This window comes from Alosa alosa, chromosome 20, assembly GCF_017589495.1.
Source record: "Alosa alosa isolate M-15738 ecotype Scorff River chromosome 20, AALO_Geno_1.1, whole genome shotgun sequence".
NCBI lineage: Eukaryota > Metazoa > Chordata > Actinopteri > Clupeiformes > Clupeidae > Alosa > Alosa alosa.
Window position 1 is genome coordinate 28,644,277 of NC_063208.1, and position 17,542 is coordinate 28,661,818.

Genomic DNA, 17,542 nt, shown 5'->3' on the forward strand with positions numbered 1-17,542 from the left:
CTTCATTTAAAGCAAATTAGATGAAGAGTGTGTAGGCCTAGAGCCATAGTGTGGAGAAACATTTGGTGTATTAAGTTAGGAGGCTGGTGTGTGGTAGCTATAAGTCCAGAAAAAGACTGTGGTTTGGACCCCTATAATTCTAGTAGGTCATAATTTGTTTCATTTGTTCAATAATGGAATTGTGGAATTGATTGAATATAATTACTTCTGATTCAATAGGGCTAGCCTACTACTTTTATAATATCTATAGACCTTCTACAGTGGAAACGAAATCTCATAGTGACCTGCCAGGTGGGTTTTATGCTGGACGCTTATGGTAACCGAACACAACAAATCCTCTGCCGGTTAGTTTTAACTTGTCATGCGCAAGAACTGCGCGGTTGAGTGGAGCAGTATTCCAATAATTTTATTTGAACGGGGCAGAGGACAGCGTAGACTTGCATCAGCGCAGAGTGACAGTCAACATCTATGCACGTTATCAAGGACTCGGACATTACTAAGGGACCTCTGGCTTTTCTGTCGTTGTCGTAATATATGTTTTTATAGAATGGGGTGTAGTTCTAGTACGCAGACCACAGGACAAGAGGCAAACAAACCAAGCCCAAAACAAGAGGAAAGTAATGGAACAAGCACAACAGGTGGGCATGCGATTTTCCTTGAATTCCAGAGATGTCATAAGAAAACTTTAAGTAGCCTACATTAGTGTCAAGTCACTGAAGTGTTGCGCATGGTTTGTGTTAGGCTATGCCACATTTGAAACTACCTTGATTTCTTTAAGGTTACTAGAACACATTTAACTGATTGTCTAAGGAAAGGAAAGAACGTAGCTGCTTGGGCTTAGCACGAAATTAAGTTTTCTTACATTTGAAATAAGGGTGCCTAAGCTGTTCTCAAAGTCGCAAGACTTTACTGTGTGTCCAAGTTAGTCTACAGTAGGCTATGCTGTCTGCATGATGAAGGGAGAGGGGACTCAGGAGTGGGACTTCCTGCTTGCCTAGTATGTTTGCTAATATTGACAAACAAATCCTCTAATTAAAGTGGGGACTTATAATAGACTCGACCTGCTTAATGCCTCTCTCCCTTAGAAACTGTTACATGGGCAGAGATAGTGTAACATCTTTAGTTTCAGCCAGAAATTCAACACCCTGGGTAGTTGCTTACTTTCCTGGATCAGTTGAGCATCACCTGTATGATACTGATTCAGCTGAGTGAGGCTGTCACAATCAACACAATGTGGTAAATGTTGTTACATATGTTTTCAAGGATGCCACTTAAGTTGTGCTGATTTTTTCTTTTATATGTGGTTTCAAGTGGGGTTGTAGAAGTGTTGAGGTGGAATATCACTGAAAGTGAGAGGAATAACTTCCATGAACTTTCTTCTATTTAACAGAAGTCAGCTGTGTTACTTAATGATCTAATGTAAATCCTGAGGTCATCTCAGTGATAATTTACATAACACACCTCATGCCCTTCCTTCATCACTTCAATCTACACCACACCACACACATCTTATGTCAGTCATAGATGATTCTTTGAGCTTTTTGTTTCAGTATATTCTTGTCATAATTATAAGATTGACCATTGAACTATCCTTGTAGGGCCTACAATTGCGCACATTATTTAGGGATATCATTTGTGGACCTAATCTGAATTCACAAAGTCTGTATAGATTACTGTATTTCGGCGTGTTCAAAACAACTTGCTTAACAGTCACAGTCATATTTTATGTTCTTTGGAGACATAGTTAGAAGTTCCTGTCATAGAGTGGGATGTTTTGGAATGTATAATGACTTATAAAACTACAAAGGGACAAGTGATAAATCTAAGCCATCAATGCCTGATCCTGTCTGACCTCTTGTTGACCCATTATCTGTTCATTTGTTTGTGCTTGTCTTTAATCATGGGTCAGGATAGATTTGGTTACCTGTGTAAGCATTACAGTGTTGGAATGTTGAAACATCAACTTGTCACCTGTAAATTACAATACTCCTTTTAGAAAATTTGCTTTGATTGTAGTTTAAAGGTACACTATGCAGGTTTTTGGCAACTGTAGAGCTCCCTATAGACTCGCGATGTATTTATATGTTACTCTGCTATTGTAAATAGCAAACTTCTCGTGACTTATCCCCCCTATATGCAATGCAGATGCTTTTGTTGTGGAGGTGATTGATTAACAACAGGCAAAAACTATCTCCAAAGTGCTATATGCTGACAAGGTAATTTTTCACGATTCTCTCGAGATTTGGCTGGGGCCGCTCTTGGAAGTTCCATGGCTGGTTTTCTCAGTAGGCACTTGCTACGTTTATGTTGTATAGCTATGCTAGGTGAACGATTCGCCTATTACAAGTTTGTTTACCATCAAATTGGCTTTGTAAAGGTGAAAATCTTGCATAGTGTATCTTTAACTGGTTGTCTGATAGGACCTTCAGAATTGTAAAAAATCCCTGTAATAAATTCCGCTCTGTTGCACTAACAGGCACAACAAATGAAAATGGTGGCATTCCAGAAGACAGAGTGACAATCCCAGACCAAACTGCATCAGAGACCTCTGCAAAACCACCCAGTGCAGGCTCCACAGCCCCGGCTGCAGCAGAACCCACAGAGAGCCCAAAGAAAGAGGGCTCTGAGGCTGCTCCCCCAGCCTCTGCCCCTGCCTCTCCCCCGGCCTCTGCCCCTGCCTCTCCCCCGGCCTCTGCCCCTGCCTCTGCCCCGGCCTCCAGTGACTCCACAGACCAACCAGCAGCATCAGAGGGAGATGCCCCAGCGGGGGACACCTCGAATGAGACCGCACCTGCTTCTGACACCGCTGCTAAGGCCTCAGACAACTCTGAGTCTCCCGCCCAGCCAGCAGGTGAGGATCTCAAATCCATTACCAGGCTTAAAACGTGCACACGTGCAGGGATATAGTGCATGCCATTACAACTTGTAACTTGTTTAATATTCAGAAGAAGAGGTATGGCTGAGACAAGAAAGAAGAAGCATTTCTTGATTAATGTAAAAATACTCAGCGACATGAATGCTTTGATATAGAAAGACAGAAGCATTTCTAGAGTTTCTAGAGACTAAAGCATTTTGAGAGTTACTTGTACCTTCACTTCTCCCCTCCCCCCAGGACTATTCTTCCATGTTACAGGCAGTGTTACTATGGGTTTCCAGTACACAAGCCGGCCCTTGTATTTTAATTAACTCACAAGGGTAGTTATTAACCTGAAAACACCTTTCAAATGTGGCAGTAGGACAGAGTGTACACATACACTCAATTTCAAATATGTGTCGTCTGTCACAGCTTAATATCTAATGACTTATTAGGAGCTGTCTTTAACAGAAACCCAAGGGGAACAGTTACATGGAATGCTAGTGACATTTTTGTACATCCCACTCTTTGTATTCGAACACAGCTTATATAGATGGCAAGAGCTGCCTCCCTGGTCAGGAGATATATATGTAAATGCTAATGGCTGCTCATGCAAATTTAGCTGAATATAAGAGACTGTTCCCGTTTATATAATGCAAAATTGCCAAGATATTACATTGACCATCTGTAGATAAGTAACAAAGCTTTGCAGTTTCTAGGCTGTAATTATTTGCTTAGTACATTTTGAATGACTTTATAATAGTAGTTTAAGGGTGATTTGAGGTTAACTAAGAGTCACAGGAGCTTGTGTGGTGAGACACGGTGCTTGACACCAGAGGAAAGGAAGGTGAAATGTTGGCAGGTAGAGCTGTCATTGACATCAGCCTGAGCTGGCTGTGACAACAAAACCTGCAGTTGGCAATGTGAAACTTCCTAAGAGGACAGCAAATGGTGCCAGACGGCTACCATACAGCCGTTTCATCTCTTTTTGTCTTAAAATGCTGATGGAATTATGATTAGACAACCCATATTATAATTGGTACATTTTTTGTCCGATTTTCCTTTCAACATTTAAGGTTTATGTTTCTGTTACTGTTATCTGGTTTACAGTTTCAGTTTAATGATTAGGGCCTATACTAAACTTCCAAAAGCCAAACTTCCACAATAAATGAGAGGATGTTAGTAATAATGATCATTCTCTGCTGTCATCTTCATTAGAGGGGGCAAAAGACAACGCTGCGTCACCAGAAGCCCCAGCTGAGTCCACAGCAGAAGCCCCAGGTGAGAGCAAAGCCTCGAGTGTGAAATGAGCATCCTGGCTCTCTGCTCCTCTACACTCCAGCACATTCACCTCATTTCCTGTCTTTTTTTCCAGCTCCCACAGAGGGATCATAAGACAGCACTACAGATGGATGTACTCACACAATCCCATGATGCTCACCAAATCTCTCAACGTGCAAAAGTGAGACTGTTGATCCACAGGGAACCTGCAGAGGCAGTCAAGCAGCTATTCAACTCTATAGTTTTGCTTTATCAATGTAATGATAGCAGATAAATGTATTTATATTTTGTCAAAAATGATATAGATGTAAAAGATATAAATGAAGCCTGATTACAGGAATGGATATTTAGACCCCATTTATATAGTGGATTTAGTTGACCAAGTGAGGTTAAACTTATCAGGAACCAATTGTGTTTTCAGCATTGTCCCTTAGGTGAGGGTCATCTATTACAATTGCCTGTTGCCAAGCTAGACAAACCAGTCTCCTGGACTGGAGTCTAATAGATTGACTGTGCCTTTGTTTTCTTCTGTTGGTGTGTGGAAAGGATTTCTACTTTTGTACATACCATATTTCACCAGCACAATAACATCAGATAGTGTATCAATTACATCGTTATATAGCTTCTAAACTTCTTTAAAACACAAGCTTTGCTGTGAAAGTTTGACTTTTTCTATGCAAAAGTCAATATTTTGTGAATGAGAAAAGACGGACTTCATCTTTCTACAACCCCAAAACAGAAAAAGTTGGGACATTCTGTAAAATGTGAATAAAAACAGAATGTAATAATCTGCAAATCTCTTAAACTCATATTTAATTGCAAGAAGGACACAGACAACATATCAAATGTTGAAAATGACAAATTTGACTATTTCATGGAAAATATGTTAATTTTGACTTTGATACCAGCAACATGTTTCAAAAAAAGTTGGGATGGGGTAACAAAATGCTGGAAAAGTTGTGTAATGATAAAGAAAACAAAAGGAAGAATGTTTTACAACTAATTAGGGTAACACGATTGGGTATGAAAAAGAGCATCCCAGAGAGGCAGGGTCTCTTAGAAGTAAAGATGTAGGGGTATTCATCACTCTGTGTAAACCTGTGTGCACAAATGATGAAACAATGTCATTTTAATGCTTCTTAACGTGAAATTGTGACGTATTTGGGGAGTTAATCATCTACAGGACATATATTATTAAAACATTCAGAGAATCCAGAGAAATCTTTGCAAACAAGGGATAGAGCTAAAAAACACATTGGATGGTCGTGGCCTTTTGGACCTCAGATGGCACTGCATCAACACCAGACCTGTCATTGTATGGGCTCAGGATAACCATTTTCTATGTGCACAGTTTGATACTCAATTCAAAAACTGCAGCCAAAATGTTACAGCTAAAATTGTATTGAGACATGATACAGAAAATACCACCCTCTTATCTGGGCCTGGGCTTGTTTAAAATGGACTGAGGTAACGTGGAAAAAGGTCCTGTGGTTAGACCAATCAAAGTTTGCCATTCTTTTTGGAAATCATGGACTCATCTGGGCTAAAGAAGAGAGGGCCTATCCAAGTATCCAACCTTTCCAACTTGTTTTAGTGCTCAGTTTCAAACCCAACATCTATGACGGTGTGGAGGAGCATTAGTGCCTACAGCATGGGCATCTTGCACATTTGGCAAAGCACAATCAATTCTGAATGTTGTATACAGGTTTTGAGCAACATATACTGCCATCCAGGCAATATCTTTTCCAGGGGCTACCTTGAATATTTCAGGAAAACAATGCCAAAATGAACTCTGCACATATTTAAATAGTATTTCTCCATAGAGGAAGAGTCCAGGTGCTAAGATGGACTGTCTGCGGTCCAGATTTGTCAAATTAGGTGCATAATGGAATGAAAAACATGACTAAGAATACCTCATACTGTTGAGCAACTGAAATCCTATATCGGGAAGTAATGGGACAACATTTCATTCTCAACACTGTAGCAAATGGTCTCCTCAGTTCATAAACATTTACAGAATTTTGTTAAATGAAGAGGTGAAGCAGCACAGTGGTAAACATGCTCCCGTCCCAACTTTTTTTGAAACATGTTTCTGGCACCAAATTCAAAATTAACATATATTTTCCATGAAATAGTCCAAATTTTCATTTTCAACATTTGATATGTTGTCCTTTTTGCTGCTAAATATGGGTTTACGAGACTTTTATATTATCACATTCTGTTTTTATTTACATTTTACACAACGTCCCAACTTTTTCTGTTTTGGGGTTGTACAATTCATTTTATTTAACAAATATTAAGGCTATTTTGCATTGTTACTTCCTTACAAATGATCCAATACAATTTAAACAATTGAAAGCCAAATAATTTGCAAAGATTTAAATGTCCTTTATCCACTGTCCTTTTCTGAACCTGAAATAAAGGGTCAACTGAAAATGTGCCTGTTGAACCTGAAAGTAAGTTGCTGCCAGTCATACTGGCATGGGTATAGAGGGCAAGACAGTATCAACTCATTTGCATCTCTGAAACCATTGTAAACGTTAGGATTTAAAATCCGGTATTATTCTTCCATCTCCAAGAAGAATCTTCATGTTGCCTGCTTAATGTTTGATGCATATCTGTCAGCACTAGTGTCGTATGTCAGCTTGACTGCCTAACTGGACTGTGGAAGATACCGTTGAAGCCTGTGGCTTTTCCCAAGCAGACGGTTTGTTCAGTCACTGCACAATTGCTGGTGTGGTAAAGCAATGGATCAAGCACATTTCAATGAAGACCCTGTTGTGTTGGTTATCAGTGGTGTTTCTATACAAGTTACTTGCAAGTAGTTACACATTTAAAGTAGATATTGTAATGTTAAGCTGATGATACATGTTGCTGGCAAGTGGTCCTAAATATTGGGGTTCTTTCTGGCACATTCCCATAGATATTAGGCAATATCTTCTTTTCTGGAGAACTTAAATTATCAGTAAGCAAAGTCATGATCATCCAATCAGAATAAATTGAAATTGTTATGTGATTACCCAGCAACATTTCTAAAAAAGTTGCCCCATGTATCTACAACTTTACAGACTTTAGCGCAATAATTAAAAAGTACCAGTAGTTTCAGATAATACACACAATTTACATGAAAATTGTTGTTAGATAAAACAATGACATGATGCAAGACCACTGTCCACACAATGTTTTGTCTTTATGTAAAAAAAAAAGAAAAACAGTGCTGGCAGACTAAAATCTATTTTGGTAGAAACTGAGGTAGAAACTGATGTTCTTCAATTAATGATATTGGTTCTATCTTCAGTTTATTCACAATTTATGCTTGTTTGGGCCGGCTAGTCAGGAAGCATTAGTGATGGGCCCCACAACAGCCACTGCTTCAATCTCTACAAGACCACCCTGCAGAGATGGGGACAGAGATGGGGTCACTGATTGATATGGTAAATATTGATGAAAGGAATACAAAAAGGGGTCAGAGTATGTGGAGTTCTATATCCCTCCACAGAGTAAACATACTCACCCTCGGTAATGCAGCAACCTGATAAGCAGCCCTGGCTGGATAGTTGCTGCTGAAAACTGTAAAAGAGAAAAGGTGTGAATTTTAGTTCTGAATTTTGGGGCTTTTAAACACTAAGCCTTGTGATGAATATGAGTGATCTGTATAGCTATAATGTATAGCTATAAGCCAAGTAAAATGGCTCTATTTAAGGGAAGTTTTAACACATACTTTTTCAAGCACATCAGATATATCAGTTTGACTGATGTAGACCTATTGGCATACTGTCAATTGCATGTATGTCGTAATTCTGTTTTCTTAGGAAATGAATAGGACAACACCACCTTGTCTATGTGAAGTATCATGAACATCAGCAGTAGTTTTCGCTTAAAGGAGAATTCCGGTGTGATATTGACCTAAAGTGTATTGAAACATGATACTGAGTGTGAACGTATGTCTCATAGCCCATTCGGCTTGTCCCCTGCACTCCAAAATCTGGCGCTAGTTAGCCGATGCTACCAACAGCTTTTTCAATGGTGGTGCTTCGGCATCGGGCTAGCCATGCATGTTTTAAATGTCAGGGCCCTCGGAAGTCTACCAGTGTGGAGATACACTGAGCCTCGTAAATGGTGTAAAACAGTGATTTATTTGCATGGCTAGCCCGATGCCGAAGCACCACCATTGAAAAAGCTGTTGGTAGCATCGGCTAACTAGCGCCAGATTTTGGAGTGCAGGGGACAAGCCGAGATGGGCTATGAGACATACGTTCACACTCGGTATCATGTTTCAATACACTTTAGGTCAATATCACACCGGAATTCTCCTTTAACCAAGTGCTCAGTTAGCGAAAGCATTAGAACCCTTGAGGAAGCTCTTAATTGTTAATATCTCAAAAGACCGGAAAAGCCATTAAAAAAATGACATATGCCTGGGGGGTTATACTCTGCCTCATTCCCAGTCTTGGGTCAAGGCTTGGGTCATGGAAAGTTCCCTGAGGTGGGAGTCTGCACACATAGACAGGTAGTCCTCGGTTCTGGAGGATAAGGCTTAGATTTCATAGCACTTCCCTGGCTCCGCTTACACACAGACCCATGGCTACTGTTACACTTGTGAACTGTGTCAATAAAGAATACCCAGCATGCCACTGTAAATGGCTCAATGCTACCTTGATGTACCTAAATCCCAAGAAAACAAAGAAAATCAATGCAACATTAAAATTGCAATTGCTCACTACCAGGTGTTTGTACTTGGTTATGGTTATGGGATTTGGCAGACGCTTTTGTCTAAAGCTATATAAGCAATACTACTACTACTTCTAGTACATATAGTAGTACTTCGTAGTATGTCTTTAATCCATCAGAATTATGTATAGTGCCACGTGCAAAAAACTACACTACAAGGTGGGTTAGAGGATTCATCAATCAATTTGGAGGAATGAACTGACAGATGTACTGTAAGTGTCAGGAACATTGACGGATAATCTGTGTACAAGCGTCAAAATTGACCCATTACATATTTTATTACCAGGAAATTCTTAGCATAAAAAAAATATATATAAATTTATATGTGCAATGTATACAGCTATGCTTATTTTCATGTTTTTTCTGGAACATAATATAGAGGTTTTAAATATTTCTTCCAATGAGATTTACTGGACAATGTTCACATGCAGCTCTGTCTAAATGTTAACCGCCTGACATTGGCATCAGTGTCTAGCCTACTTGGAGGCCTACTGGTGTTCTCCAGTTTACAGTTGGCTCATTTACTTACACTGCTTGTAAACTTCGTTGACATTGTTGAAATCGTTCATGTCAGCCAAAAGGACAGTTGTCTTGACAACTGCAAAAAAAGAATTAACTGGTGTGAGAGGGACTCTTATTTTAATAGGGAACAAAAGGTATAAATACGTTTAATATTTTACCATTTTCATAGCCACATCCAGCAGCCTTCAGAATCTCACCCATGTTGGTGAGTGCCTAAGAGAGAGAATGATACCTCTTTACAGTGTTATAAATACTGAATATTTCTAAGAAATCAGAGAGGATGCTACCGCTAATACCTTGCAAACTTTAGGAGAGAGTATAATCGTGGAGAACACTTAAAGGCTTTAGGTAGCATGTTGTCCTATCCATAAGAAAAGGATCCCTTTTTCACACCACTCTGTTCTGCAGACGTGTCTCACCTGTTTGGCCTGAGCTTGTACTCCTCCTGGGACCAGCTGCCCAGATGCCGTGTCCAGACCCAGCTGTCCAGATATGTACATGGTCCGGTCAACCACCACAGCCTGACTGCAAAAACAACATACATTAATCAATGAATTCATTGATATTTTAACACCTCAGTCAAGGCTGCATCACACTAGGGGCCACAGTGATACGTTTCAAAATCAACTCAATTCCACTCTGGCAAATGGGGGTCCAAAAGTGTATCGTATCGGTCTGGTCAAAGAAAACAACAGAGGTAGTGGTATTGCCAACTTTCAGTAGAACATCAGAAGCCAAATGAAGAAATAATTTCTGCACTACACAATGCAGGGCAGGCAAAGTTGTAAGGGAACCTGCCCCCTGCTGCACAATATGTCACATTGCAGGCAATTTCACCCAGCACTGCATGCAATGCAATCAGATTTATCTCAACACCTGCCAAATACTTGAGGTAGTAAAACATTTTGATATGCAAATCCCTAGCACCCTAAAAGAGAACTTTGACAAAGACTTTGACAGTTCTGTACTTTGATCAAATAGATAATGATCTCTATTGCAGCGACAACCATTGGCTGACTTGGCAACTCCCCTCGCATCAAGTGCACGATGGCTAGGCACCATTATGTTGTCCAAGTAGCCTAATTGCTTGAGCTTACCCAACTTCCACATTCACTTATAAATAATACCCATTGTTTTTTTTTTAAACACACACATGAATTAAAGGGGTTATTAAAGGTAACTGAGAAAAACTCAAACGGCCGCAACCTACCTGTAGATTCCCTGTCGTATGGGTGCTTTAGGTGTATATGGTATTTTCCTCCGAATAGCATCCATTGTAGTCATTGTAACTGTGGTTAGAAAATTAACTGTCTCCACCTCAGCAACTCACACCAACGTCGACTTCAGAAACTAGGCTACTGCAATAAGCTTGGGATACCCTTTGACCCGCCCATGAAATAGGCTAGTAAATGTTTGATTTCTTGGCATTGTGCCTACTCCTTATTTCACGCACGAGGAACCAGACTGCATAAATAAGAACGTGTTAAAAGTAGGCCTACACTGGCAATATTTTTCAGGACCATCACGTGTTTGGTCCACTGAGGCTAAAGCTCTAAACAACAAAATGATCTAGCATGACAAATTATGCAAAATGTGCTGACAAAATGAATCAACTCAATCATTATAGATGCAACCTACCTGTACGGCCCAATTGCTGCTGGAGCGGTATCTGTATGGATGATCTTTCTAACTGTCGCCATGCTGTTCCAACTACTGGCTATGATTTTTTTTGACAGGAATGGGACAGAAATGGCACAGAGTAGACTACAGTTACTTAAGATTCAGCTGTTGCTTAAATTTTCAACTACCACAATAACTGATATATTGGCGCATATGAAAATAATATAGCCTACCCCATACATTCCATACTAAACACTTTAAAACTTGCAAAATAGTTATATAATTCAACTTAACTATGCTCATCGCCACTCATTTTAAATCAGTAATCTAAATCGAACACCCTAGTTTTTATGGATGTCTTTTTATCTATTCATTACGGTAACAACAGGTGTTTGGATTGATTTATGGACTGTCTCTTAATGAACTCTGCAGATAGGGACTTTTTCTAGGTTCCTTTCATAAGCCCATCAAGATCAAAAGCCCAAAAATGCTGTCTTGCTTAAGTTATTTAGTATTGACCTTTATTCATGAAACCCATACTAGGGAGGTGTTACAAAACTTGGTATAATATTACATATAAACAATAAATTAGTTTTCTTTAAGAAAAAAAAGTTGTACATGTCAGAGAAAAGGACAAAACATTTACACTTGCGAACACAAATGCAAACTACTAAATAAGGCATCTATGCACTTTCATGTAGGTGTGCTGTGCATGCTAACTTTTAGCAACACCAAAGCAGGAAGTAAAAGGAAAGTGGTATGACTGAAACTGCTCTTAGTGGGCCTGTGGTTTAGAGACAGACAGGCGATGCTGAAATCTGACATTTACATTTAATGCTGTCCAACAAAGTAAAATAACAATCATCCTTCATAGTGGCTATCTGTGACAGCCAGAAAGCACAGAGAACAGACGGAAGGAACTAGGATAGGCATGCTTCAAAATACTCTTACTGCATGGTCTGGTCAAAGCTCAGCATACAGATTTCTGTACGAGTGTGTCCTTGTTCTTGAGCCATTATCCTACGATAAAGCTGAAAAGACTAAACAAGCACTCTGGTCCCTAGACCTAACAATCATCAAAGCCTACATTTAATCAGGAAATTGAATATTTGGTGACTACTACAAAACCGTGCCTTCTATGAACGGAACATGGAAGTCTGTAGAGGCTTTTGTTTTGTTTTAACTTAATTAAGTCAGCAAAATAAAGAGTGGGACTTGTTCCAACCCCTTTACTCCATCTCCAATTACAGTACTGAGTGTGAGCCAGGTTAGGTCATACCAACTTAACAGACGTGGCATTCGTTTTCTAAGGGCCCCTGAGAGAGCTCATGGAATCCAGAGGTACAGGAGAACACGACTCTGAGCAAAAGAAAAAGGTACAGAGTCTACTTCAGGAGTTACACACTGCAAATGAAAGCAGAAAGGTCTGATTGAAAACATTCAACAACATGATCCTCACTGCAAAACATGGAACCAAGAAATCAATAAAAACAATCTATTCACATTCACTAAGATGTAGACCATGTAAACAGAAATGGTCAGACTTGGAAATGAGGCCTTGAAGGACATTTTCATTAGTCAGTTTTTTTTCAGTTTGACCTTGCAGCCAAATCATGAGTTAAACTGTTCACTTTGAGTCTAAGATTAGTACATGATGCCACTAAAGTGGTTTATATTATTAGGAATACATCTACTATGCAAACGCAGCAGCGCAACAGCGTCAAAAAACAGTCTAAGGCATTCTCTTCATGTGATTGTCTTTGGTTGAGAAGTCATTTCTCAAAATATTTCATCAGTGGTAAAAAGATACTGGAAATTTACAATATTATCACATTATCTTTCTTTTCAGATATTCCCTTTCCCCTGTGCAGTAATATACTTATTGTTGGTATGTCAAATCATAAAAGCCTTTCCTTCTTTTGTCATACGGTATCTATGAACGGCCCAAAGGGTATTGCTATAGCAGGTCATGTCCGATATAGATTCTTGGAGGGGAAATAACATGATAAAGTATATCAAAACCAATTTATCATACAATACAATTATTTTTCAAAAGTCATTTTGCAAAATATGACCTGAAGTAGTCAGTCTCAGAAACACACCACTCCCCATCCCCAAAAAGAAAATGATAATAATGGGAAGGCAGGCTCCACCTAGCAGAAGCCTCAAGGTCACCACTCGGATGAGGTGATGGTGATTACTCTTATTGAAGCATCTGCTCCTCTCCCTCAGCCTGGGCCTTAGAAGTTTTGCTGGCGGCGTTTCTTGGCGTCCATGGCATCGAGGATGGGCTGCCGCTTGGCTGTGTAGCGCTGGCGCAGCTCCTCAATCTCCCGCTCCATCATCGGGTCGAGCGCACTCAAACGCATCTGCAGCTCCTCATAGTCCAGGTTTTTCAACTGCGCACACACACACACACACACACACACACACACACACACACACACAGAGAAATAAAGAGGTGGGCATTGCAGGCACACAGATAACAATATGCAGATATGGTGTAACAGACCAACCAAAAGCACACAAACACAGAGATAAAGAAGAGAAATGACTAGTAAGAATGTAAGAGCTTCGTAGTGCTTTTGGTAACAACATGCAAATGGAGCAAAACCATGACAGCAGATGTACTTACAAAATCAAAGTCCCCATCTTGAGGCACTTTCCAGCTTTCAGGGAAGGAGGTCTTGGGGATCAGGTACGGGTCTTGTTGGTTATGGTTGTAGTTCTCCTGAGCCTTGTTGGAGTCCTGCTTGTCAAAGTAGTCCATGAAGGACGGCCGCTGTGCTTGCTGGTTGGTAGCATTTCCTAAAGGAGAGGAATAACAAGATGGAACCTTCCAGCCTTCAGTGCAAAGCTCGTCACGGTCACCCACTGTCCTTCATGCTCACTATTTATATTCTATACGGCAGAATGTGTTCTGTTGGAGGACATTCACTACCTACCACTCCAGGATGGTATTTAGAGAGGATGAAGAAACTTACTCCTCATGGAGCCAACGTCCTCTTCTTCCTCTTCGTCATCGCTGTTGATGACCATGGTGCCCAGGTCAGACTCCAGCATGGTGCTGCCGTGTTCGATCATGGTCTGTGCTCCGTCGCTCATGGTCCCCGTGGCTCTCATGGTGCCTGCCCCCTCCGAGCCCGACTTCACCATGGTGTGGGAGTCCACCTCCACCTCCTCTTCCTACAGTGGCCACAAAGGGGCACAAAGTTGCACACTGTACAGTCAATGACCAACCATGGTAAAGACAGGACACACTCAAGTAGAAAAGAACAGGCAGGCCCTCGACAGCAGCTCTCTGAGACACAGAGAGACACAAACAGATGGCGCGTTCGTACCGAGTTGTCCTCCTCCTCCTCCAGCTCTCTCTGCTGCTCTTGCTGCCTCTTGGCCTTCATGTCCATCGCCTCGGTGATGAGATCCCGCAGGATGCTCACCGGCTTTGCGTTGGTGATGAATGGATGCTGGACACAAAAATGTTGAGGGGAAAAAAAGAGAGAGAGAAAAGGATGAAACAGCTGGCACAGACGACAAATGACGAGCGTTGTGGAATTAAGCCGCTGACCTGTGTCTGGCCTGAACAGACGCTTGAGCTTTCAGCTAAAACCTCTCTATTTCATCTCTGATATGCAGATGTGCAGCTTTGAGGGTCACCTTGAGCCATCTGGATGGCCAGACTCACCTGCAGGAGCTGTGTGGCCGTGGCTCTGTGCTCCGGGTTCTTCACCAGGCACTTCTTCACAAAGTCTGTGAAATCATCCGTCCACAGCTCTGGCTTACGGAAAGTTGGTGGTGGATTTGTAGGAATCATGAAAATAGCCTGTAATTGGCACACACACAAAAAAAAAAAAAAAAAAAAAATCACCTTTCTGTTTATGAAATGAAAGACAACAATGACTTGAACGGAAAAAGCACATTAGATTATACATTGTTATAACTAGGTTTTGGTTTGCTAATTTTACCCAGAAAGTCCAGTCCAAGTTAGTATCCACTAAATCCAAAATGTATCTGATAACGGCAACCAGTTCTCTACAAAATGAGTGATTCTATTGGACTGCAAACTATTATGCCTAGTTATGATCACAGAACAACAAAAGAGTTTTGATCCCTTTCTCTGCAGCATGGAAACCGCAGATCTTTAACAAGTAAAAAGCAACAACTTCCATTCAGCCTGTCCATAGTGTACTGCCTAGACTTACTCTCATGGGGTGGATATCTGCATATGGTGGCTTCCCTTCAGCCATCTCTATGGAGGTAATGCCCAGCGACCAGATATCTGCCACACAGTTGTAGCCAATCTCTTGAATCACCTCTGGTGCCATCCAGAATGGGGTGCCAATCACGGTGTTCCTTTTGGCCATAGTGTCCTGTAGCACAAAGGGCACAAACAGAGGTCAGCCACATTAAAGGTGCTCTAAGTGATGCTGGGTAACGTCACTTCTGTTGACTTTCAAACAAAACAGAGAGCTAGCTCGCTTCTTCCTTTGCTGGAAGAGTTTGTTATGTTTTTATGTGCTAGGTTTGCCCAGGTTGTTTTTGTTGCCGTTTTTAGAGCCTGGGCTGTCCACAGAGATCGCATTTTTTTACAGTGTATTCAGGACACAGACAGCTAGCAGTTGGTTAAGTGACGTTTGCAGTAAGTGACATAAGATGTTTTAGCCTAAAAAACGTGTGGCATCGCTTAGAGCACCTTTAAGTATGGTACACCACAGAGAATATGGATTCTGTGTTACATATTCCACCTCAAAGTTTCTAACTTCTATATTCCTTGCCAGGCTGTCAACACTGTGTGAACTGATCAATCTGAATAAACAAAAAGAGAAGGTCCTTTACCCAATGCACTTTGCAACATGACAGACCACAAAGGTAAAGTTGAATATGAATATGCCAGTTGATATTCATGCTTTTTTCCTCCAGAAACAGTTTACACAAAAAAAATCAAGTCATGTCCGTAATATCAGTGAGAATGTATCTGGTTAATTCCCCAAAACTGACTGCCCCCCCACCCCACCCCAAAAAAAACCCTGCCACTCACTGTGAGTTGTCCGGCCACTCCAAAATCTGCCAGTTTGGCATGCCCTTCTGTGTTAAGAAGAATGTTGCCAGCTTTTATGTCTCTGTGGATCTTCCTCATAAAATGTAGGTATTCAAGACCCTTTAGGGTGGATTTTAGGATGGTGGCAATCTCATCTTCAGTGAGCTGTTGAAGACACCATGTAAGGTAGGATTATCAGCATAGCTTTCATTGACCATTTAAATGCACCGTTTAAACACCAGCACTGATTTAAAGGCACTAACTCACTATTTACAAAGATCTTCAATATATATACCGTTTTGTTGCGCAATCTGATGATGTCTGAAACCGACCCCGCTCCACAGTATTCCATGACAATCCACAAGTCTGTGTTTTTAAAATAGCTGCCATAGTATTTCACTACATAGGGGCTGCAACACAAAAGTAAACAGGAAGTCAGTCATACAAGAGCTTGTTTACATTTAAGGCACTAAGCAATAGTCAATGTAGCACCTACCTGTCACATTGTTGCATAATAGAAATTTCTTTGATGATCTCCTGCAGATCCGACTCTACAGGCACCTGTTTAATGGCCACAACCTGGCCTGATTCCTTATGGATGGCTTTAAATACACTGCCATATGACCTAAGCAGCACATACAAATCGAATAAGTTGTCTGAGCAAGTTCCTTCCTTTTTAAATAAATATAATAGATGAAATATAGATGATAAAATATAGATGATAATAGACAAAAATAGATGAAGTGTCAACGTAATTTCATCTTACCCCTCGCCGAGCTTTTCCAGAACATCAAAGACTTCTTCTGGCTGCTTGGTTAAACTGTCCTCGCTCAACTTCTTCAATTTGCTACCGAGGAAAATTTGTAATTGGTTAATTCGGCGTTTCAACACTTTGTCATCCCTATGACACATAGTTCACATGAAATGTGAAGTGGACATTAGCTAAACCATTCTACAATATGACTTTCAGACTTTGTGAACGGCCCAAGGAACGTAACATAAGCCCGTTCGTGATGCCATTAACATAAACGGGGGTGGGGGAAATTGTGCTCATTGCTTGTGAGCGATATTTAACTATTTTCTTCAGTCTAACCTATCTTTAAATATAACTTGTGTAGCTAACTAGCTAATCGTGTTCACAGCAGCATACACAGACACCTACTGGCCAACGTTAACTGGCCTGACCAAGTTGACAAACGATAGAGCTAACGTTAGCTATCGAGCTCCCTAATAATCATTAATCCACTTTCTTTACCTTTTGGGCGCAGGTTGCTCCATGGCTAAAATATACAGTAGTTCGACAACTCAAATATGTAAATCTAATGCAAAAATCACTTAATTAAAACTCATCTTAAGTTGTCCGAGTGTTCAGAAAAGATAGCTGTTTTGATGACCGAGTTTTGCTTCTAAACGCATTAACGAAGTGTCTTCTTCTCTCAAAACACCAGGCTACGTGGAGGCATTTTCCGTGTTTTCCAGAGAGGTGTGCGTATACT

General features: G+C 40.6%; 3 protein-coding genes across 4 annotated transcripts; 1 reads left to right on the forward strand and 2 right to left on the reverse strand.

Annotated features, from left to right (window-relative positions):
* Nucleotides 1–401: 401 nt before the first annotated feature.
* Nucleotides 402–4,925, forward strand: LOC125285857 (skin secretory protein xP2-like). Its single transcript, XM_048230503.1, has 4 exons — nucleotides 402–638; nucleotides 2,477–2,851; nucleotides 4,073–4,135; nucleotides 4,230–4,925. Exons 1-4 carry the CDS (start codon nucleotides 548–550, stop codon nucleotides 4,247–4,249), a joined length of 549 nt encoding a protein of 182 aa, XP_048086460.1. The 5' UTR covers nucleotides 402–547; the 3' UTR covers nucleotides 4,250–4,925.
* Nucleotides 4,926–7,301: 2,376 nt separating this feature from the next.
* Nucleotides 7,302–11,124, reverse strand: LOC125285227 (2-iminobutanoate/2-iminopropanoate deaminase-like). Of its 2 annotated transcripts, none has more exons than XM_048229560.1 (6): nucleotides 11,027–11,124; nucleotides 9,808–9,913; nucleotides 9,547–9,601; nucleotides 9,396–9,464; nucleotides 7,650–7,705; nucleotides 7,302–7,528 (listed from the first exon to the last, which is right to left on the reverse strand). In XM_048229560.1, exons 1-6 carry the CDS (start codon nucleotides 11,086–11,088, stop codon nucleotides 7,469–7,471), a joined length of 408 nt encoding a protein of 135 aa, XP_048085517.1. In that variant the 5' UTR covers nucleotides 11,089–11,124; the 3' UTR covers nucleotides 7,302–7,468. The 2 variants fall into 2 exon arrangements, with proteins under 2 accessions (XP_048085517.1, XP_048085516.1); XM_048229559.1 differs by lacking the exon at nucleotides 11,027–11,124 and adding an exon at nucleotides 10,599–10,758.
* Nucleotides 11,125–11,507: 383 nt separating this feature from the next.
* Nucleotides 11,508–17,491, reverse strand: stk3 (serine/threonine kinase 3 (STE20 homolog, yeast)). Its single transcript, XM_048229561.1, has 11 exons — nucleotides 17,302–17,491; nucleotides 16,813–16,893; nucleotides 16,543–16,671; nucleotides 16,342–16,456; nucleotides 16,047–16,211; nucleotides 15,211–15,378; nucleotides 14,694–14,831; nucleotides 14,350–14,475; nucleotides 13,993–14,194; nucleotides 13,644–13,816; nucleotides 11,508–13,407 (listed from the first exon to the last, which is right to left on the reverse strand). Exons 1-11 carry the CDS (start codon nucleotides 17,322–17,324, stop codon nucleotides 13,249–13,251), a joined length of 1,479 nt encoding a protein of 492 aa, XP_048085518.1. The 5' UTR covers nucleotides 17,325–17,491; the 3' UTR covers nucleotides 11,508–13,248.
* Nucleotides 17,492–17,542: the final 51 nt, after the last annotated feature.